The sequence below is a fragment of the Sus scrofa genome, chromosome 3, assembly GCF_054392235.1.
Source record: "Sus scrofa isolate SSC_HxYL_T2T_F1_AM1 chromosome 3, Sscrofa_HxYL_maternal_Yorkshire_Landrace_v2.0, whole genome shotgun sequence".
Classification (NCBI taxonomy): Eukaryota; Metazoa; Chordata; class Mammalia; order Artiodactyla; family Suidae; genus Sus; species Sus scrofa.
The window spans coordinates 89026927-89051040 of record NC_139385.1 but is presented as its reverse complement, the minus strand read 5'-3'; the positions used below and the strand labels follow the sequence as shown (position 1 = coordinate 89051040).

The window sequence follows — 24114 nt, the reverse complement described above, 5'->3', positions numbered from 1 at the left end:
GGTGTGCACCCTGGGCCTTATCTCTAAAAGTCGGATCATACCAGGCACCAGATAACCATGTCTCTGTGCCTTTTTGTGAAGTATGTCCTTCCAAGTGGAGCCAGTGAACCTCTTTTCTCAGCTTTTTTTTTTTTTGGTCTTTTTTGTCTTTTTGCCATTTCTTGGGCCACTCCCACGGCATATGGAGGTTCCCAGGCTAGGGGTCTAATCGGAGCTGTAGCTGCCAGCCTACGCCAGAGCCACAGCAACGCAGGATCCGAGCCGCGTCTGCAACCTACACCACAGCTCATGGCAATTTTCTCAGCTTTAATCACAATTTACCGTAGATCCTCTAGTGCATTAGTGCCTAGGGAGTCACTGTTGAGGAAAAAAAGAAAAAAAAAAAGCAGACATTTTGAAACTATTGCCATGTTCCTGTGTTGTATAAAGTACTACATCCTCGTATGCTCTTTTAAAAGCATACTTACTGTTGTTTCTTGGGCCTGACTTCTGTAACCCTCGTGTGTTAGTGTTAAAGGACATCCTCGGGAGGATCTCCAGGCAGCCCAGCGAGCTGGAGAGCCACGCGGATCACCTGTACGACACCATCTTAGCCTCCCTGGACAGGCTGGCTGGCTGCACCCTCGTCCCTGACGGCACGCCCATGGCACACAGGAGCGCCAGTGTGAAGGGGATTAGCCTGGTAGGTAGAGCAACCCAAGAGAAGAAAAACTGTCCTCGGACCCCAGTGCTGGATAAGGTACAGAGCTCCTGCTCCAGCAGGTGGTGGATTCCTAGAAGTTTGTTGAGCTAAGAGCTACTGAAACAAATGAAAGGCTAGGAGAAGCCCCTGGACCTGAAAAAGAGAGATTCTGACATGGCCAGGAAGAAGATTGGGGGTCTTCCTGTGGTAACTACAGCTCAGTGTGGTGCTTTCCATCACTCAGCTTCACCCCTGAGCTTGCTGACGACTGGGGTGCTCTGCACTTCAATTTTCTGTGGCAGACCCATTGCCCGCAAGCATGACTGCAGAAGTCATCGATACCTACTTTTTATGTCTGCACACACATGCTTCTCCAGTATAGGCTGCCCCCTTTACGTAGACTCCTCTCACCCAGCTCATTTGGTGTTCCACTGCTGAGTAACTCTTGACAGCACCAGGTGCCCACAGGGATCCAGAGTTGCTGATAACTAACTCCCCGACACCTCCTTTTCCCAGAGAAGGCTCACTGGGAGCTTCCCGGTGACCTTCCCACACCACTCCCTTCTGAAGAGGGCTGGGGGAGACATGGAAACACCATGCCTCAGAGACTCAACACTACAGCTTTAAGTGGGCGTTACCATTGCCCAACATGATTCCACAACTGGAGCAGACTTGCTCTGAAGCTTCCTCTCCTCCAGCCAAAACCTGGTGTTTAACTCATAGACTTCCTGGGTGAGAATTCTCTGTAGACAAAAGAAGGTAAAAGATAAAATCCAGGCATGTCAATAGCAGAGAGTCCCTATATTTCCATCAAATCTAAGCAGTAGTCATTTTAATTCTAAAATGAATGCAGGTGACTGCCCTGTCATTTCTTCTGCAGCATTCCACCTGTAACAGATGCTGCTTTTTCTCTTTCAGGCATCTTCTCAGCCAGAGATATAATCTGTCAGCCAAGACTTGGCTAGTGGGAAACTTCCAGAAGTCCTTGTAAGAGCCATTTTACACTGACATCAAGGGGGAAACTTAACTCTGATGTACTAGCTTTAAAATGCCTTTCTCTTCCCTGAAGTAGGGGCTATTGAGCTACTATTTTTATTTAAAATGAATCCTTCCAAATTAAGGTTTTCCTTTGGTGCTTCCCTGCAATAGAGCATGTAGTTTTGCGGTTTTTGATAAAGTAATTCTATAAGGCTTACGGGTCTTTTCTCCCCCTCTGTCCAGTTACAGAGCTCCTAAACTAGTCCACCTGCTGAGATCATTTAAAGAAGGCTGGTATGAGGAAGAAGGTACCAAATACTTGGTATTCTCAGGCAAACGAGAGGACCCAAGAGACTGAAAAAAATGACTGGTGGGCCAGGAACTTGGGTCTTTTCATAAAATGAAGCTTAGGCTTATAAATCCCTCTTTGAAGACTAGAAGAGACTTTAACTCTCCAAATTAATAGAAAGTTCTGAACAAATAGAACCTCTACAAATTACTTTGGACTGTTATGGACTGTTAGGGTACTTTTATCATCTTAAGTGCTCAGGGCTCCATCTGCCTGCCTGCCTAATATCTTAAAGGGAAATGTGATAGGGAACTGCCCTTAAACTTTAGCTGGGCTGTGGACGAGGTATCCACCTAAAAAGGAACCTCAAGGAGGAGGCAGCCCTCTGTTCCTACTCTCCCTTCAAAGAGTAGTCCGAGGTCAGGGGAGGGCATGGGTAGGATCACACACCCTGGTTAACTACAGAAGCTAAGGCTGTTGACAGCGAAGGAAAAAAAGGGAATTCTTTGCTGCTTTGGGAGTTGACAAGTAAGTACCCTGTAGGAAAAAAGAATCTATGGATCAGCTATTTAAAATCAGTTGTATGGATTTTTAAAGCAAAATGATCAGCTATTGCTGGTAACCACAGATTCTACAAAAACAAGAAAGCACTTAAAAAAGTTTATTGGGCCACGAATGAATGTGAGAAGGGGAAAGCACTTTCCCCATATGTTTTTTACTTAGCATTACAGTGGGCTAAAATTTAGAGGAGTTTTTCACATTTAAGTATGTGAGACAATCTTTTTTTCAAATTCCAGATTCTCATTTGAGGAGAATGCTTAAAAAAGGAAGATCTTTTAAATTTATAAACAAGTTACCTCACCCTGGAGAAGGTAACAGTAGAACAGTTATTCTCATAAAGCAGATTTCTGATATCCCCTCAGAACAAAACATATAAAATTATTCTCTGTAAAGGAAGTTTGGGACTTTAGTTTCAGGGGCTGAGCCACATAATCTTAATACCATCTCACTCACCTCTATGTGAACTAAAATGCTATTTATTATTAAATGTGACTTTTCTGCTTTAAAATTTTTCAGAGTTTATGCCAGAAGTAAACTGTTAAGTTATAATATTTAAAGAATAACTATGAAGCAAAACTGTGTAAAATTCAAAAGCACCTATATAAAATGCAGTATTTTAAGTGCCTCTGCTACTCTGGTATGATTTTACCATAATGCCAAAGGGCATGACCAGAACTAAATGGTATATTATGATTCCACCATCTCCACTGTAACCTTGGTTCCATACATAGTGAAATTTAAAAAGGCAAAACAAAACACCTCCCTAGCAAAAAATTGTACGTAAGATAGTCTAAAGAGGGTAGAATTGGTTAAAAAGACACGTCTAATGGTTTCTATTCTTAAATTGTTCTATTTCACCTTCTCTTTAATGTGGCTATAAATTGGTACTTGCCTTTCCAGTATGTTACAGTATAGCCCTTGGGAGTTAAGCCCGTTTATTTACTGACATTTAATAGGCATAACATTTAATAGGCTAGAAAATAAATTTACTAGCTGGCAAAAAAAACTGATTACAACCCTATAGAAACAGACTGGCCAACGGTATTTTATAGCTGTTGAATGCTAAATATGCCATTCTCCTATTCAGCCTAGTAATTATAATGTTATTTTACAGCTACTGATTGCTAAATATGCCATTCTTCTATTCAATCTAATAATGTTTCAACTGACAGAAATTTTCACAGAATATTTTATTTCAGAGTACCCTGGTTCCCAGGAAAGTACAACTTTACCTAGAGATGATCTAAGATATTTTTGTTCACTTCCTTTGAGATAAGGTGTGACTGAAGGTGCCTACTTTAGCTCGTTGTGAATGCCATGAAGAGTATCAACACAACTGTTAATGATATCTTTAGAAGTTTAAAACCTCCCTTGAAACTCAAACTGTCTCCACCTAGGAAGATACTGCCAGGAGCATTCCATAAGCAGGCCTGGCCAAGTTAGATTCACTGTGGTACATATTTAGCCTTAGAACAGCAGTGACTTGTAGTGACATAACGTGTGGTTATGAAATCCCAAGTTTACCTGTAATACAACTTCCTAGTAGTCCCCCCGAATTAGTAGAAATTAACTCCATAGGAAAGTGGCAGTACTGCAGCTGGATTGGCAGTTTGAAAACCTGGGTTCTTGTGGAGCCCCATGTGGTGTCAATACAGGGCCATTTTGAAGCTTAGATGGGAACATAAAGAAGGGCTGATGTAAAATATGCTCCAATGGCAACGTGTATGCTGAAGGAAATTTTGGTCCAGGGTCAAAGAACAGGGATTACTTACTGCTCAGACCAGAATGGCTATCATTCTGCAAGGATTTCCCAGAGATTGTGACTGCTTAGGTTTAGAACACTCCACTTCCGTAAGCTGATTAATTCATGGCAGCCACTTACATTTGAAGTAAGATAAGCAATAATTTCCTCCCCGAGTGAACAGATTATTAATGCCCACAGTAGCTTGAAATGTCTGTACTTGAAAATGGGGGTAGGAATGGGAATATATATAGTTTCAAAACTGCATTTATTGGCAAGTTCATAATAGCAAATAGTGAAGCATGCTGAAGCGTCTTGCAGTAAGCCCTAGTCTCAGTTGCCACTGGGAAAGAACACTAGAATTTTCAAAACTAAGTAAGTCATTATGTGAATATGCTTACATCTTAAATTTATGTTTTTTGATGATTCACCAAGAATAAGCTGACAGTTTATAAAAGGGAAGTGCATCACATTGTTTAACATTTGTATCATCTACTTTAAAAAATAGTTTCCAGATTCTTTCCCCCATTATACTGAATTGATAAGGCAAAAAAAACCCAAACCATTTGAAGCATCAAAGAAAACTTCACCCAAATAACTGTTGGTAACTTGAGGAATTTTTCAGTTGCCTTATGTGAGGATGAATAGATCCAACAAGCACGTCTATAATACAAAGTAAACTGTAATTTTATTGTGAAATTCTCATAGATGGAAAATTAAATTGAATATTTATTCTGTCCATTTCATTTTACAATAATCTTACCACTTATTTTTGTACCATGTATTTCAGTTGCCTGTTTAGTGAAAATAAAGAAACCTGTAATTTTTGGCTTGTTCTTAGTTTAAATTTTATCACTGAATTAAAGACCCCACCATAAAATGTGTTGCCAACAGCCACATCCCAAGCCCCTAAGTAAAGAATGTTTTGGCTGCTACTTGAACCCCAAGGAAACAATCTTTGACTACTTTCACTTTAAAATGCCAGTGTTAGCAAAAGATTTTTGTTCCCACAATAAAAACAAACCTTAGGATCATTACTGTCCTAGTTAACAAAATTTTCACATGTGCAAAATTCGACTGAAATAAATATATTTCTCTCATTCCCACCCAGCATTCATGTTTTCAGCTAATTTTAAGGGATAAAATGTCTAAAATTAGGGCCGATAGTAAATTTCCTGCTATCTACTTCAATGCTTTGACTCTCCTCCAACCTAAGTTACACGATTGTGGAGGATAAAAGAGTTGACATCTAACTTTGAGCTTGGAAGAAAAAAATATTAGCACACAAGTTAGTTTAATAATCTGCCAATCAGGAACAGTGTACTGCTCTCCACCTCAACCACAGAAGAATTAACAAAATGTTGATCATGAAGTATTTCAAATGGTTTAAGAGAAGGATCAGAGATAATAGGCTAGATAGCATACATTCTAAATTTATTTTCATACAATTTAATCTCCCTGAACCACTAAGCTTGGTTAAATCCCTATGCAGCACAGAAGCCTCCCTAGGTCATTTATTGGGTGTATTACCTGAAAAGCATAAATTGGATGCTGCTCTAAGATAGGTCTACAGTGCCCTGGTTGCACACACAAATGGCTGTTTTGAGTATAATGCAAGGCTCTTTCCCTTTAGCCATAAGAAGTAAAACAATACTTATCACCATACAGTTTGATATTACTTCCAATAAGTACAATATTTATTAAACATATCTTCAGTTGTCTTGTTACATAGTGTGCAACAAATTACAATATTCTGCAGCCACAAATTATATGCAGAGTATGAAGAAACTATTAATCAGATAGTGTAATCTTTCCATTTATAACTCTACAAGGAAGAACTAGCAAATCAGATCTTACATATAACATCTCACTAAACTTTATGCATGGAAAGTGACAGACACTGGTTGTGCTGTTTGATACAAAATGGCTGAACTTCATCTTCAGAAGACTAAACCTGACATCTAAACATGCCAATATAAACATCAAAACAAAATATATTCTAACCAACCACGGGAAACAGTCTGGTATCAGGAAAGCAACAAGGATTACACACATTATTTTATAAACCAGCACACAAAGGTTTAAAACAGTTCTGAAAATGAAGTTAGCTGTCTTGAGTCAAGGGAATAAAAAAAAAGTCAGTATTGACCATTTACAATCTCTGACCTTTGTGGAGACGGTAAGAATCTGTTGTAGTGCAGCTACATACAGTACAATTCAGGCAATTTTGTTTTTTCACTTGGGTTCAGATTGCAAATTCATTGCTGTGAGAAAAGGACGGAGGTGAATTTTAGCAGCAACCTCCACCTGACTGCTTGACTGGAGTGCTCTGAATTTTAACATTGGACTTCTCTGCACCGCCAGCTGTTGCTCCAGGACCCATTCGTTTTTTAATCTCAGCTGCCATCGTCATGAAAGACTGTTCTACATTCGTTGCATTCTTAGCACTGGTTTCCAAAAATGGAATTCCAAGGGAATCAGCAAATTCCTAAGAAAATATATAAGGCACAGTTAACACTGAAAAAACCTTTTTACTTAGTGCATCCTATCATCTGAAATGAGGAATGACGAAGGACTAAGTTTACTGAATCCAAAGAGACACGGCACAAATTATCATGTGTTCTAGTGCAGGCATTTTAAAAGCTAAGGTGGTTGTGGCCACTAGATGACTCCACACCCACATATAATTCAGATTCAGAACCTTCTATTTCAGTTTGAAAATCCAACTTTGAACATACCTTTGCTGTTGTGTAGTCTACTACTTTCTTTGTGGTCAAATCACATTTGTTCCCTACCAACAACTTGTTGACGTTTTCACTGGCATAACGATCTATTTCTTGTAGCCACTGTTTAACGTTATTGAAGGACTCCTAAAAAGAAACATTGTAAAGACAATTACTTTGGGACATAAGGGTTCTAATGAAGCAAGTGATAAACAGAAGTATCTAGGCTGACCTAAGAAGAGCCAGTGAGACAATCTAGCTACAAAAAAACCTCTAGTGCTGGGAAAGAAGTGAACTAACATTAAACGATGGTAATACCTGTATGAATTAAGAAATTAAGAGTCTGAAGGCTTGGGGATGAAAATGCCTTATTTACAAGGGAAATACAGCTCAGGCAAATCCAACTGTTTTGGAATATGCAATTTAAATGTACTACAAAACCTGGTATTTGAAATGTGACAAAATTTTGGTTTAGGATAGCCTACGAAGTGTTACTACTAAAGACAGCAAAAGATTTTAAGTGGGTCCAAAGTAAAGATGCTTGTTTTCTCTTCCACAATCATATTTTTGCACCTCCAGCACGTGGAAATCCCCAGGCCAGGGATTTAACCCAGGCCACAGCAGTAACCTAAGCCTCTGCAGTGATGCCAATCCTTAACCCACTATGCCACAAGGTAACTCCTACAGTTACACTTCAGGGGATCTTTTTTTTCTTTTTAGGACTGCACCTGCAACATATGTGGCATATAGAAGTTCCGAGGCTAGGGGCTGATTAGGAGCTGCAGCTGCTGGCCACACCCATGATGGGTCTGAGCCACATGTGTGACCTACAACACAGCTTGCAACAATGCCAGATCCTTAACCCACTGAGCAAGGCCAGGGATAAAACCTGCATCCTCATGGACACTATGTCAGGTTCTTAACCTGCTGAACCACAGTGGGAACTCCAAGGCAGAAGAAAATTTTTTTTTTCCTCTTTTGGCTGCCCCACAGCATATAGGGTCAGAGATCAGATCCCAGCTACAGTTGTAAGCTGCACCTGCAGCAATGCTGGCTCCTTAAGCCCACTGTGCTAGTCCAGGCATCAAACCTGCCAGCCAGGGCTCCCAAGATGCTACTGATTCTGTTGCACCCCAGTGGGAACTTCAGAATTTTCATTTTAAAATACTACATTGTAATGACTTGAGATTTTTTTTTAATTTTGCAACATTTTTTCCTTCATGTTGCTGTCACTCACCCAATACTCCTAAGAATTGAATCTAAAGTCTATAATTCAGGAGTTTCCTTGGTGGCGTAATGGTTAACGAACCCAACTAGGAACCATGAGGTTGCATGTTTGATCCCTGGCCTTGCTCAGTGGGTTAAGGATCTGGTCTTGCCTTGAGCTGTGGTGTAGGTTGCAGACGCGGCTTGGATCCCACGTTGCTGTGGCTCTGGTGTAGGCTGGTGGCTACAGCTTCAATTCGACCCCTAGCCTGGGAACCTCCATATGCCGCGGGAGTGGTCATAGAAAAGGCAAAAAGACAAAAGAATAAATAAATAAAAAATAAAGTCTATAATTCAAAAGAATAATTATGGCCCTTGGACCACATTCTTCACACTATCTCCACATCCCCCTACTTTCTTTCAACAGCTAATCTTTAGATAATCACTGACCTCTTATTAAAACCTTCCTCAAAGCTCATCCTATTTCTGAACCACATACTCCCCAGGCAGAGACCCCTAATATTACTTTTGGCAATTCTGACAGGGCTAATTACCAGGCAAATTACTGTAAATACATAGCACCAAGAACACAGTATAAACCAAGCAACCCCAATTCCCTACAGACTCCTGCCAAAACAATCATTTAATTGATAATATACCTTGGGTCCCTTGAAAGCAAATCTAAAACCCATTACTAAATCTTCCATTTACTAAAGGAAAAGAATAGGAAATTCTGGTTGACCAAATCATTAGATATTCAAATGATGGAGGAGAGAAAAATAACAATAAACTTGTTCATAAGAGTATTGCTTTGAAACATTTTTTTATGTGATTAACAATTAGGGGTGGACATATGCAAAGTAAAATAATCTGATATTTATTTATCAAAATAATAACTATCAGTGTAACAGTTTTCTCCTGGAACTTACCTGATCTGTCACATCATACACAACTATGATGCCATGGGCTCCTCTGTAGTAACTGGAGGTGATTGTTCGAAATCTTTCTTGGCCTGCTGTGTCCCACTGTTACAAAACAATCAAGAAATCCACATTCCATTAACAGTTGGGGAAAAGGACAGGAAGAGGGAGATGGTTTCATTCACATAGTTGTGATTATCAGGATTTGACATGGATGCATTAGCTCTCTGTACTCACACTACTAAATTGCCCAGTAACTGCCAAATACCTGAAGGTCCAGAAAAGAAGGGAATGCCTATAATTTCGCTTGCAATAATGCTACCAATATTGTAATTATAAGCTCTTTGAGGTCAGGAACTATGTCATACTTTTCATATTCTCTACAGCCTTCAGCATCATTTTACAGGCTGACTTGGTATTAGGAAAGCTAGTGTCTAATGCCCCTGTAACACAGTACAACTCTCATGCATTGATGAAAATCACCTGCTAGCATATTTTATCATCATGGAAAGCACTGAAAAAGACCCAATTCAGATTAACTACCAAAACAGCACTTTAACCATCTCAGGAACAATTATCTTAATCTAGGGGAAACAATGTAAGAAAGAGCCCAGATACTTCTAAAAAATTCTTTTTGAGAGCAATTTACCACACCTCAACCATTTAGGCTCAAACACTGGAAACAAATACATTGCTACATTAAGGTTCTGAGTTTAAAGAAACTATTAAAAACATCAGGAAAACTCAATTGTTAGATTTTAAAAAGGGTGACAAGAATTTTGTTTAAACTGCTCCTATACAATGTCCTTTTCTTAAAAAAAAAAAATTGTTTAGAATAGCTTCCTACTCCACTAAAAGATACTGGTAAAAAAATAACATTTTGATTCCTGGGAACATAATAGACTGGTTACTTAATGGTTACTGTTTAAAAAAGAAAAAATGTACTTGAAGCCTAATACAAGTGGAGATTAAGATTTAACAGCCTTTTAGGAGGAAGAAATTATTAAATTTTGGAATATATCTGTGAACTTGACATTGATCCCCACTAACATCCTAAATGGAAAAAAAAAAAAAAAAAAAAAAGTTCCAGAGCACTCAGTGAAATCACTTCCTTTTCTAAGACCCAACCAAGCTTGGGTCTTAGCTGTTAAAAATAAGTTGTACTTTTGGGGAAATTTGAATACAGACCAGATATTAGATAACATTAAAGTATTAGTGTCAGTTTTGTTGGATGTGATAACAGTGGTTATTACATAATAAAATAGAGATGCATAATTACTATTTTTGGGGTAAAACATCTATATTTTCCTTTAACATACTGGGGAGAGGGGGCAAATAATAAGCAAATAAGGTAATATGTTAACAATTGTTCATCAAACAAAAACGAGCCACCACAGTTTCATTACCTTTTACATCGAAAGTACTAGCATAAGAGTCAGAAGACTGTAGATCTACTGTATCAATAAGAAGCCTTAAGTCTTTCAAGATATCCTTGGAGAAGCATGAGGTCTGTAGTTAAGCCAGTGTGACTTCAAAACATCAAAGCTAGGTTCCTGGTTTAATGCTAGGAGGAGTCACCTAACAGTTATCTTCATATAAAAATTCCAGATATCACTCACCTTACTTACATAAGTTTAAGTTTAAATGAACTAATGTTTGTAAAGTGCTTATTAGCAACAATGCCTGACTATACAAACTGCTCCATAAAATACTAATTCCCTTCTCTTCTCCACCTACCAACCTGTTCCACAAAACAGAAAGAAAAGAACTTTCTGAGTAAATGCTTTAACAAAGAATTGTAGCTTACTGAGCAGTGGCATCCAGAGAGTAAAATCCAGAGTAACTGATTTTCCCATGCGGGTCTCTTCTACTAAAACTGGACCTCCTCCTACAGGGCTGTTTCACTCATCCCTGCCCTATCTGAATGCCTGGCATAATGTAATCATTTCCATAAAGCTTCATGAATGAATACACTGTCAAAGAAAGAAGCCTTTCATGGTACGGGACTGGACTCTGTACATGCCCTGCACTGCTGAATACTCTGTAATCACTAACTCTGATAAAGACCCAGATGGCACACTTGAACAGGAAAAGCAGAAAAGAAAATTAAAATATAGATAAACCAAATCATTTTGAAAGACCTAGAGAACTTGGAAGGATAACTCAGGCCTGGCAAGGTGATATGTTAACAGGCTTAAACGTAAAGTCTCGCATTTAAGATTTTTAAAACCTCAGTCACAAAATATAAGACAAAACCAAAAACCCACCAAAACCCTTAAGATCCAAACTTAAGGTTTTTGGTGGGTTTTTGAGATAGCAAATGCAATAAACTCTGATTTTCGTTTTATGTTCCTGAATGGGTCAAAGATGAGAAAATGTAATGAGTCCCTGAAGTCCAAGAGAAAATAAGGAAATATTTACCCCATGTAGTCTACACTGGCTGGACTATATCTTGTATTTGATTTTAGGAATCATATTTTAATAAAAGGCACTTGTAAAATGCAAGTGTTACTCAAATTGTGAAAGGTTCTGAGAACATGCTCCAAAAGGAACCACTGACTTCAGAAGTAGAAAGTTGTGATAAGATTAATGTAAATGTCAGGCTGCCAAAAGAAAAGGAATTAATTTAATCTCATTAAGGCAGCTGCAAAAGGCAGAGAAATAAGAAACAGAAGTTAAAGAAAACTGGCTTTGGCTCAGTGTAAAGAATTAACAATTAGAGGTTATTTATAAATAACTGACTGCTTTGAAAAATGGTGAGCTTCCCAGAAATGTTAAAAAAAAAAAAAAGGCACCAGATAGAGAAAGGAAATTCTTCCTTGAAGATGAAAGAAGACTAAGTGACCTGTAAGATCCCTTCCTAGCCACAGCAAAGTCACACTATATTATAAATGTTTAACAAAAACATATTCAAATCGTATGGAGGCCAATGATCACACAATCATTTCACATGAACAGTTAGAGGCTTGAGTGCATCTTTCTGAAATATTTTTTATGGTGCCAAGCTGGCACTCTACATACAACGGGAAAAATCAATATAGAAAATAATCTCTACTGGTTCCAAGTATTTCAAGCCATCTCTGATAACTACATCCCTGCAAATCCTAATTTCGGGTATTAAAGGTGTTCACTTGTAACAAAATCCATAATTCTTTTGTAGGGTTCCTTTCTTTTCCTTATCAGAGTCACGAAAGAAAGGGAGCAAATAAAAAAATAATAACCCATCAAATATCCACTTTATCTGGGTATGACATATCATCAGTAACATCTGTATACTGCCCAAAAGTTTAAAAAGGACTTTCACATACATTACCATATACACATACACAGCACTATAGATTTGGTTCTCACAACTACCTTATTAGTGAACCAGGTATCATCACACTCATTTTAGAAAACTGAGGCTCAGGAAAAGGGTTGAAGTAAGGTTTAACTATGACTAACCAATAAATGGAATGAAGACCACAGATCCAAGTTTTCTAACTCCAAATTCAGAACTTCCAGTTCAGGATGATATCAATTACATGAAGAGAAAAGTCACTTGTTTTCTATGTTACCTCATAGTAATAACCAACTCTGAAAGATACTCAGAGATTAATTTTTTTCAAGACCACAGATATGTCCACACTGGTAGTAGCCAGACCCACGATAAGGTTCTACTACAACTCTCTATTTAATTGAGGGTTGGGGATGTAAGGATGGATAAGGGGTTGAGGATGGCATAGGGACACAAAATACTGAAAACAGAGAGCTATGGGTCACATGGTTCTGCTAGTAGTTGTAGGCAAGTTGTTAAATCTCTCAGCATCCATCTTCTGAGCTGTAAAAAGCAAAGTTCCCTTCTAACAAAATTCTCTTTCTACAGAGTTGGAACATACTATCTAAGACTCTTCAACTAAACCACATATGGAGAACCTTTCCTAGGTTTCTTGAAAAGTTCCACAGTATTAAGCACAATAAAAGACATTAAAGAAATTGTTCACTATGCTTTTGCTATAAGACAAGGTAAACTTCAACTTAGACCTCTGGGATCCTGCTGATAAAAGCACAAGAAAAAGAACTAGGACCAAATTTGACTTCAAACGTGTATTTCTCTGTTTTATGAATAGAAAATTCCATTCATAGAAGGTAAACCTAAGTGAAATCATTTTTAATCTAAATTCTTAACCTACCACTCTATCATAGATGAATGATTCTGAAGATACTCTAATTTTGTTAACATTAAAAAAATGGCAAATATATTCTAAGTTTACCAAAATAATTTCCAAAAATATTTCTAGTTCAAAAATTACTTACTATTTGAAGTTTGATTGTTTTCCCATCTAACTCTATAGTTCTTATTTTGAAATCCACACCAATTGTGCTGATATAGCTTTCTGTATATGTATCATCCTGAAGAGAAAGAAAATTAATAATTAAAATGAATGTTCAATAGAGTAAATAAGGAAATATATTGTATACTTTTATCTACAAAGCTGATAAAGTTTATAAGGCAAACATTTTGAGAACAGCCATTTTATCCTGCTCCAGCACTCAGTTCATGTTCTGAAGAAAAGTGCTATTTAACAATGGTTTCTTCTTAAGATTTTTTTCAATAGCTATTCTTTACTTTTTCCAAACATTTCTTGGTAAATTCTTTACATACTTATACATATAGAAAAAGGTTTTATATTTTCAATGATTATGAATAATTTATCCAATTTTTTTTTTTTCTTTTTTTCTGTAGGGCTGCACCTGTGGCATACGGAAGTTCCTAGGTTAGGGGTCAAATCCGAGCTGCAGCTAGCTGCCTGCCTATGCCACAGCCACAGCAACACCAGACCCTTAACCTACTGAGCAAGGCCAGGGATTGAACCCACATCCTCACAGACACTATGTTGGATTCTTAACCCACTGAGCCACAATGGGAGCTCCAATTTTTCCAACTGCAAATCAGCAGAACACTTATTCCTCCAGCGCATCCAATTTATTCACCACAAAGTTATGATCATGTCACTCTCCCAAATTTTTTTAAGAAAAATCAATTTCATTTCTTGGTTATGACTTTTCAAGATTGAAATACAATCCACAAAACATAAAATTCACCCTTTCAAAATGTCAAAGTCCATGGAGTTCCCGTCTTGGCTCAGCGGAAACGAATCCAGCTGGGAACCATGAGGTTGCAGGTTTGATCCCTGGCCTTGCTCAGTAGGTTAAGGATCCAGCACTGCCGTAGGTCACAGATGTGGCTCGGATCTGGCACTACTGTGGCTGTGGTGTAGGCCAGCAGCAGCAGCTCCAATTTGATCCCTAGCCTGGGTACCTCCATATGGCATGGGTGTGGCCCTAAAAAAAAAGCTAAAATTAAAAAAAAAAAAAACTTTTTGGAGTTCCGGTCGTGGTGCAGCGGAAACAAATCCAACTAGGAACCATGAGGTTGCGGGTTCGATCCCTGACCTCTCTCAGTGGGTTAAGGATCTGAGTTGCCATAAGCTGTGGTGTAGTCCAGAAGCTGTAGCTCCGATTCAACCCCTAGCCTGGGAACCTCCATATGCTGTGGGTGCGGCCCTAAAAAGCAAAATAAAATGTACAGGTCCATTTTTTAGTATATTCAGATGGTTCTGCAACCATCACCACTATTTAATTCCAAAACATTTTCATCAGCCCAAAAGAAAATCCTATACCCCGTAGCAGTCACTCTCCATTTCCTCCTCCCTCTAGTCACAAGAAACTACTAAACTACTTTATGTCTCTATGGATTTGTCTGTTCTGGACATTTCACATCAATGGAATCATACAGTGTGGCCTTTTGTGTATGGCTTCTTTCACTCAGAATAAAATTTTCAAGGTCCAGCCATGTCATAACATGGATCAGTACTTCATTCCATGTTATTCATGGCTGAGTAACTGTATAAGGTATAGATATACTACATTTTGTTTACATTCATCAGTTCATGGACATCTGGTTGGTTTCTACATTTTGGCTATTATGAATAATGCTGCTATGAACATCTGTGCACAAGTTTTTATGTGAATCATGTTTAACCCAAGGTTAAGCTTTTAAAATTACACCTGTTTTTTTCCCTCAAGTGTCTATTATTTTACTCATAATGGAAATAAAACTCAGTTTTTTCCTTTAAGTAAAAATGTGAAAAGATAGGTGAATGGAGAGTTCAGGCTTTCACCACCTAAACAAACCCACTGTACAGTCTTATCAGGCACAAAACACCACCTAAGAAGTATTCTGCCAACAAAGATGAGCTTAAATCTAAACAAGCCCAAATCTAGTAAGCAGCACTGTCAAAAAAAAACTGATAGGTTTTACAAATTGTAGCCAGTAGTCCTACTATGTGGCTAGTGAGAACAAGGAACTGAATTTTTTTTTATTCTATTCAATTTCAATTAAATTTAAATAGTCACAACGAACTAGTAGCTTCTATAAGGAGAGCACTGCTCTGGGGCCTACTTCTGATTAGAAAAAATGAGGGAAAAAGGAACAAAATTAAAGACACCACAGAGAAGCAAGATGACAAATCTAAAATGTTGGACAATTTACAGGACAAGGGCTCCAGTTTCTGCAAAAAGTAAATGACATGAAAAAAACATAAATTAAAAAGAGGAAAGTTGGAAAAACTCTAAGAGACTAAAAGCGGCAAAACAATCAAGTGGAATGTGTGAACCATGTCTTGAATTGTGATTCACACCAACTGTAACATCACACTTCTTAGACAACCTGGGAAATTTATTTTGTAAACCAACAAATGTATATTATATGAAAGAGTCCAGTTCTCAGAAATGCATACTGACGTGTATAAAGGGAAAATGACACACTTGGGATCCGTATTTACGGCACTCCAACAAAGAGAAGGGGAAAAGGGATTAAATAAAGCTGTTGTGGGCTAGTCTTTTTTTTTTTTTATGTGTGTTCTAATCAACCACTTTTATTTATTTATTTATTTTGTCTTTTTAGGGCCGAACTTGTGGCATACGGAGGTTCCCAGAATAGGGGTCACATTGGAGCTGTAACTGCAAGCCCACACCACAGCAACGCCAGATCCTTAACTCACTGAGCAAGGCCAGGGATCAAACCTGCATCCTCATAGATACTATTCAGATTCATTTCCACTGAGCTATGATGGGAACTCTCAAGCAAGTCTTTTATTTTTTTATTTTTATTTTTTTTAATTTATTTTTTCCCACTGTACAGCAAGGGGATCAAGTTATCCTTACATGTATACATTTTTCCCCCCACCCTTTGTTCTGTTGCAATATGAGTATCTAGACATAGTTCTCAATGCGACTCAGCAGGATCTCCTTGTAAATCTATTCTAAGTTGTGTCTGATAAGCCCAAGCTCCTGATCCCTCCCATTCCCTCAGGCAAGTCTTGATAAAGCTGAATCATGGGACTGAAAGATCTCTAAAGAAAACTGAAAAATGTGATGAGAGAGAACTCCAAGTATTAAGAGGTAACTGGCTGACTTATCACATACATTCACATTTATGCACACATAGACTCACTGGGAAAAAGATATTTTTGAAGTATTGTATGCAGTTTGACAAAATGCTCATCATTATTAGGTGTTTTTTAAATTAAAAGTTTTTACTTCGTTTTAAAATTTTTTTTCCTTTTTCTGGCTGCCCTGCAGCAAATGGAGTTCCTGGGCCAGGGATGAGATCCAAGCCACAGTTGCAACCTAAGTTGCAGCTGCAGCAACACCTGATCCTTAACCCACTGTGCCAGGCGGGGAATCAAACCTGCACCCCAGGGCTCCCAAGATGCTGCTGATTTCATTGTGCCACAGTGGGAACTCCAATTTAAAATTTTTAATTGTCTAGTAAGTATCAGGTTCTACAGAAAGTGAGCAGAAAACAAAATTAATGCAGTAAATGTTCACCTAGCACTTCTACATATGAGGTGCTTTGTTAGAATTCTTATAAACCCCTAAATGACTCTCACTTACATGCCTCTGAGCCTCTGCACATGCCATTCCTCTGTCCCAATCCTCAGTGTCTCTTTCTGCATACCCCCTACTCCCCATCCCTTGGGTCACAAGGCAATTTTTATTCATTTTTCAATTTTGAACTGAGGCAATACTAATTGTCCAAGCATATCCCAACTCCTTGGGTAATAGTCAAGAGATTCTTTTCTCTGTGCTCCCAAAGCTTACTATGCATTTCCTCAGCATACCTTTTGTAGCCTTTCTCTATTTTGAGGGGGGGTCTAAGAATCAGTATTTTTTTTTTTTTTTTTTTCACCATACCTGTGGCAGTTCCCAGGCCAGGAATCAAACCCATGCCACAGGTGCAACCGGTACCACAGCTGTAGCGACACCAGATCCTTAACCCGCTAAACCACAGGGGAATGTCCTAGAATCAGTGTTTTAAAATGCTTCCTGGGTGATTCTACTGTGTAGGTAGTTCTGAAAGCCTATGACTTAGATCAACAGGCATCCTGGAAAGGATTTTCTTTGGAGCACAAATACCACCTCCTCAAGAGATGCCAGATTCTTCCCACCTTCCTAGAATTGCTGATTTAGTACTAGGAATTATTGGGCGATCTTAATAGTAGGTTAAGGATCCAGCCTTGTCACTGCAGTGGTTTGGGTCACTGCTATGGTGTGGTTCAATCCCTGGCCCAGGAACCTCTGCATGCCGCCAAAGTGTTAAAAAACAAAAAACAAACAAACAAAAAAACCTATGAATTTATTCTTTTTGTTTGTTTGTTTTTCATTTTTTTGCTTTTTAGGGCCACAGCATAGGAATTTCCCAGGCTAGGGGTTGAATCAGAGCTGAAGCTGCCAGCCTACGCCACAGCAACACAGGATCTGAGCTACATCTGAAACATACACCACAGCTCACAGCTCTCAGTGGTAAATCCTTAACCCACTGAGCAAGGCCAGGGATTGAACCTACATCCTCATGGATACTAGTCAGATTTGTATCCACTGCACCAAAAGAGCAACTCCCTATTCTTAATTTTAATCTTTGTCAATTTAATAAAAGCAGTATCTAACTTTAAAGTCTTTTAATTACAAGTAAAATTGAACATTTTTTCATATTAATTGGCAATTTGTATTTCTTTTGTGGCCTGCCTGCTCATGTATTTGCTCGTATTTCCACTATGACAAACATTCTTTTCTTATTACTGTATAAGTGAGATTTACATATTGGGAATATCATCCCTTCCTCATGTATCTATTTTTGCTAGTACCATTTGTTTTCTAACATTTTTATGTGCTCAACATTAATTTTAATGCAATCAAATTTAACAATCCTTTCTTTCCTGATATTTTTCTGTTAGAAAATATTTTCATACAACATTAAATAGCCACCTAGGTTTTACTGGTACTTCCATGGTTTCATTTTTAACTATTTTATATACACACACATATTATATATAATTGATATTCATTAATACCACTCCTCAGAAAAATCATATTAAGTATTTCAGATGCCATCAAGCTTGCAGCAGTGAATTTCAAGTTTTCTAAAATTCTAGTTTTCCCCCGAAAAGCTTAAATTTATTATAGGCAGCAAGTGCTCTCAGCTATTTTCCTTGAAGTGACAGTCTCTGTTCATCTGACAAAATGTATACTCAATACTCAGCTCTACATAACTATAGTTTGTTAGTTCTTCTTTCAAATTAAAAAAAAAGTGTTCAATGAAAAAAGCAGCTGGGAGTTCTCCTGTGCTGCAGTTGGTTAAGGATCTGGTATTGTCACTATAGCGGCTTGGGTTCAATTCCTGGCCCAGGAACTTTCCAAAGCCACAGGCACAGCCAAGGGAAAAAAAAAAAGAAAGAAAAAAGCATCTAGTTTATTAGCTCACAATGGAAACAACCATACAAGTGCCTTTCTTTCCCTCAAGACAACCAACACACTCCAGTCTGCAGTAAAACTACTTCATGTGTACTCTTCGTTTCCTCACACAGAATGTTTAAAAAAAAACACTCAAGGATCAAGATTTTTAAAAAGTATTCACTTTTAGAAGCAACCAAATTGTCCATCAACAGAAGAATGGATAAAGAAGATGTATACACACACACACACACACACACACACACACACACACACACACACACACACACAGAGGAATACTACTCAGGCATAAAAAAGAATGAAATTTTGCCATGTCCAACAACATGGATGGACCTGGAAGCTATTACGCTAAGTGAAATAAATTAGAGAAAGACAAATACTATATGATATCACTTATATGTGGAATCTAAAAAAATAAAACTAGTGAATAATAACAAAAAAGATATAGGGAACAAATCAGTGGTTACCAGTGGAGAGAGGGAAAGGAAAAGGATCAAGATAGGGGTATGGGATTAAGAAATACAAACTAAGTATAAAATAAAAAGCTAGAAGGATAAATTGCACCATACAGAGAATATAGCCAATATTTAATAATAATATAAATGGAATATAACCTTTAAAAATTGTGAATCATGTTGTACACCTGAAACCCATATATCAACTATACCTCAATAAAAAAAAGAAAAAAATTATTTTTGCTGTTTCATCAAAGACATTCTTAAGTTAAACTGGTTCTTTCACCCCTGTGAGTGAACAGAGATAAATACCATGACTGTAAGTACAGTTTGGGACTAAGCACTACTTCAACATGGTGCTAATAAAGCCCTGGCAGTTTTACCCACCACTGCTTTAGCACTATTAAAGTAATGGTCAACAGAGTGAAAATAGGCAAATGTCTTCTGACTTAGTAACTATTTGCTTAGTAAATACTAATCGTTTAGTGTTATTAGGAAAGTAGTTTTGAGCTCATGGACCCCAGGAAGGTCTTCATAATGTCCATAGGTCAATACTCTTAAGAACCAATGATCTAGATAGTGAGAAGGAAAACATGCTAAATTTGAAGGCAGTTGATAAAGACTATGAATGAGACTGTTGATTCTATTTCTTAGTTTGTAAATTTCAGCATATAGAAAGAACACTATCCCATTGTCAAAAAGTTTGTACCAAGCCCTGCTTTTTTTAATTCTTCTAAAGATTTACTTGAAGATTTGTTTTTCATCAAGTGACTTTCAACACAGGCCAATTAACATAAGGAATGAAACACTGTTTGACAGATAAGAGTATTAGACATTCCGACCTTATAACCACACTTTGCTTAAACTTCTTTTAAGAGCAACAGCACTACTTCTATTTAACTTTAGATTATCACTGGGGATGTGTGTACACTTGGAGGCCTTAAATATATAAATTCTGAAATAATTAGTATTTGGAATAAAATTATTTAATCTCGTATCTACCTAGAAAACATACACAGCATTAATTTCTTTAAAAGCAATTTGATTTCAACTTACTGCAAACCTAAGAAGGAGGCAAGACTTTCCAACCCCAGAGTCGCCAATCAGAAGTAACTTGAATAAATAATCACTGCAAAAAGAAAAAGGAAATCACATTAATAAAAAACATACCGTATTGTAAGTTCTACCTCAACAAAAATACAGCCAAAAATAACAGCTCACTGAGGAAGACCATAGCTCCTGAAAACCCCATGAACGGCCTAACAGAAGCCAAAACTGCAACCAACATCAGGAGACCTTTTGATGAATCACTGAACATGAGAGAATTCTGTAAAAATAAGATAGGCAGTGCCACCTGTGATCTCTGAGGATCAATGAACTTCCACTTCCAAAGAAAGAATGAAAGGAAATATAAGCGATATGCATTTTGGAGAGCTCAAGAGAATTGTGCTAGAAAATCTCACTCTTCTGCTGTATAACAACACAGGAAGTTAAGTAACTTTCCTTTGTTCTTGCCAATGAAAAAAATCTCTCCTTCAAATTCCAATCTCAAATTATTATTTCATAGCAATCCTCCAACGAAGGGCTTTTATGATCCTTTCCTAGCATCCAACTGGAATTCTCCCCTTAAAAAAAAAAAAAAATGCATCATTTAACTTCTGAAAGCCTATATTATACTTTAAACTGGAGATGCAGTAAAATCAAAGACTGTTTATGTAAATGCACAACTTTACCAACATTCTAAGCTTGTCTTAAAGCATTCATTCTTGTGTTAAAGCTGAGCTCTTTTCATGCACATTTACCACTGCCAAGCCTAACTCAAAAACCATCCCCAGGGAGTTTTTCATGGACCTGAAGAACAAGAGACAGTCAGTTCCTCTTAGGTTCTTCCCAACCCTGACCAGTTCTGTACGTTCTTTTAAAACAATTTCAAAATGACAAAAGACCCAGAATTTACAGATTTTTTTTCAGAAGACACATATGAATCTTAATTTTCTTTCATGTGATTTAAAAATGCTACCTACTCAAAATGACACGCAAATATCCCTTGCAAATGTAATATAAATTATAATTATCATATTTACATGTAAGTGAGATGTTTGGAAGTGATTAATTAGCTCTGTGAATATTAATCAACTGTTAACAATCAATGTGTTTACAGAGTGATATGTATTACTTAAAATACATCTTTCTGGGAGTTCCCTTTGTGGCTCAGCAGGTTACAAACCCGACTAGTATCCATGAGGATGTGGGTTCGATCCCTGGCCCTGATCGGTGGTTTAAGGATCTGGTATTGCCATGAGCCATGGTGTAGGTCACAGACACAGCTTGGATCATGCACTGCTGTGGCGGTGGTATAGGGCAGCAGCTGCAGCTCCGATTCTACCCCTAGCCTGGGAACCTCCATATACCACAGGTGCAGCCCTAAAAAGCAAACAAAACAAAACAAAGATATCTTTCTGGTTTTACCAAGTTATCATGGTATACCTACTGTCCCTAATTATACCTAAAGGAAACAATTCTTTTGGCCACGCCCAGGACATGTGGAAGTTCCCATGCCAGTGATCAAACCCTTGCTGCAGCAGTATCCTGAGACACTGCAGTGACAACACTGGATACTTAACCCACTGCACCACAGAACAACTCCTTAAGAATTTTTAAAAAATCCAAAGTGCCTTAGTTATCAGCAAAATAAAGGTCACAGAAGGAAATATGCTTTTAAACAATTCATTAAGAAGGGTTGACTGAAGCACTGGATGAACCTGATAACTAACACCCTTTCCAGTTTGAGATCCTAAAGAATAAAAGGGAGTAGATAACGATTATAAAAATTTACCCTTAATAAATTACTGATACCTAATAAAAAAACGACTTGTATTAGTCAGTACAGTGCTGACTGACTTTAATACTATTGAGAGCTTGCTCCTTAATTAGACCAAACGAATTCTGAAGAATGCTCCATGTTGAACATTAACAATGAGTACATTAAGTATTTACATTTCAGGAGTTCCTACCGTGGCACAGTGGGTTAAGAATCCTACTGCAGTGGCTTGGGTTGGTTGCTGTGGAAGTGCTGATTCAATTCATGGCCTGGTGCAGTGGCATAGTGGTCTCAAAAGAAATTAGTAGTATAGGTCACAGCTGTAGCTCAGATTCAATATCTGGCCCAGGAACTTCCATATGCCCTGGATACGGCCATTAAAAAAAAAAAAGAAGAATTCACATTTTGGTTAGCAAGAAACATTATATACCACTGATACTACTATAATTACTTAGTTTTTAACAATAATTGTGACACAACAAATGCCCTGAATTTACCAATTTCCCTGAGCACAGTGCTAGGCATCCAATACACACTCAATAAACATTCCCTGAATCAGTGGTATTGGACCCAGTTAAAATAAAGGACAGTACTGGGCCACAGATGTTGTCTGTGCTATCATTCACTTATCTTAAAGATCAATTTCTCAATAACCAGAAGGTTGGAAAAAACATGAATGCGTCCTGTGTTACAGCTTACATTATGGTCTCAAAGAAATTAGTAGTCAATTCTTAAAAAAAACACACTTTTCAATTACCTCTTTATTTATTTATTTAGCTTTTTAGGGCCACACCTACGGCATCTGGAAGTTCCCAGGCTAGGAGTCAAATCTGAGCTTCAGCTGCTGGCCTACACCACTGCCGCAGCAACACAGGATCTAAGCCACATCTCTGATCCATGCCACTGCTCATGGTAACATCCACTCCTTAACCCACCTGAGCGAGGCCAGGGATCGAACCCACATCCTCATGGATACTAGTTGGGTTCTTAACCCACTTAGCCACAATGGTAACTCCCATAAACTAGCAGGTTTTTAACAAGTGGATAGTGGAGTAGCAAAGATAACAGCAAGGGAAAAATTATTTTTGCTATCAGTTTCTCCTTACGTCAACACATGGTCTACTTCATCAATACTGTAGTAGGTTCTGTATTTCCATTATTTATGATCTGAACATTATCTTGATACCTATGCCATTTTTGCTTGCAAGCATTATTTTCTGTACCTTTAAAAAAGTCACTGTTGTAAAAGCATGAAATAATTTTTTTTTTCCTGTCTTTTTAGGGCTGCATTCACAGGGAACCCCTAGTTCCCAGGCTAGGGGTTGAATCAAAGCTGCAGCTGCCGGCCTACACAAGGAATGCTGGATCCAGGGATCAAACCCGTGTCCTCATGGACACTTGTGAGGTTTGTCACCACTGAGCCACAAGGGAACTCCCCATGAAATAATATATTTTCTTTTCTTTCTTTTTTTTTTTTTTGTCTTTTTGCCTTTTCTGGGGCTGCTCCTGTGGCATATGGAGGTTCTCAGGCTAGGGATCTAATCGGAGCTATAGCCACCAGGCTACTCCAGAGCCACAGCAACGTGGGATCCGAGCTGTGTCTGTGATCTACACCACAGCTCACGACAACGCTGATCCTTAACCCACCGAGTAAGGCCAGGGATTGAACCCATAACTTCATGGTTCCTAGTCGGATTCGTTAACCACTGCGCCACAACGGGAACTCCCCCCATGAAATAATATTTTTAAAAAATTACTAAAACCCACTTCAGCTCAAAATTCTATGTAGGTAAAGTGTTTCTCTTTTCATGAAATTATCAAACCGCATATATAAAATATGAAGTAGAAGATGAATCTGACTGTTTCTGAATCTAAACTACTACTGGGGAGCTCTCTTGTGGCATGGCGAGTTAAAGATTCAGCGCTGTCACTGCAGTGTC

At 38.0% G+C, this 24114-nt stretch overlaps 2 protein-coding genes and 1 long non-coding RNA gene across 7 annotated transcripts in view; 2 read left to right on the top strand and 1 right to left on the bottom strand.

The window, feature by feature from the left end:
- Nucleotides 1-5078, top strand: part of CEP68 (centrosomal protein 68) — a 63062-nt gene extending 57984 nt beyond the window's left edge. For 2 of the 5 annotated variants that reach the window (XM_085019046.1, XM_021087448.2), the window contains exons 6-8: nt 510-682; nt 1601-1669; nt 1904-5078. In XM_085019046.1, coding sequence (XP_084875172.1) covers nt 510-682; nt 1601-1624 — 197 coding nt within the window. In that variant the 3' untranslated portion in view covers nt 1625-1669; nt 1904-5078. Of the gene's footprint in view, nt 1-220; nt 386-509; nt 683-1600 lie in introns of those variants that run through there. The other 3 variants (XM_021087449.2, XM_021087447.2, XR_014841805.1) reach the window with 2 other exon arrangements.
- A 1463-nt stretch (nt 5079-6541) lies between these two features.
- RAB1A (RAB1A, member RAS oncogene family) overlaps nt 6542-24114 on the bottom strand; it is a 30477-nt gene continuing 12904 nt past the window's right edge. Inside the window, 5 exon segments of the mRNA NM_001031787.1 lie at nt 6542-6739; nt 6990-7121; nt 9110-9205; nt 13397-13492; nt 20410-20482. Of these exon segments, the coding sequence (NP_001026957.1) occupies nt 6542-6739; nt 6990-7121; nt 9110-9205; nt 13397-13492; nt 20410-20482 (595 nt within the window).
- On the top strand, nt 10365-14666 carry LOC146404761 (uncharacterized). The gene is made up of 2 exons (XR_014841806.1): nt 10365-13822; nt 14289-14666. It is a non-coding gene; the product is annotated as an uncharacterized LOC146404761 (long non-coding RNA).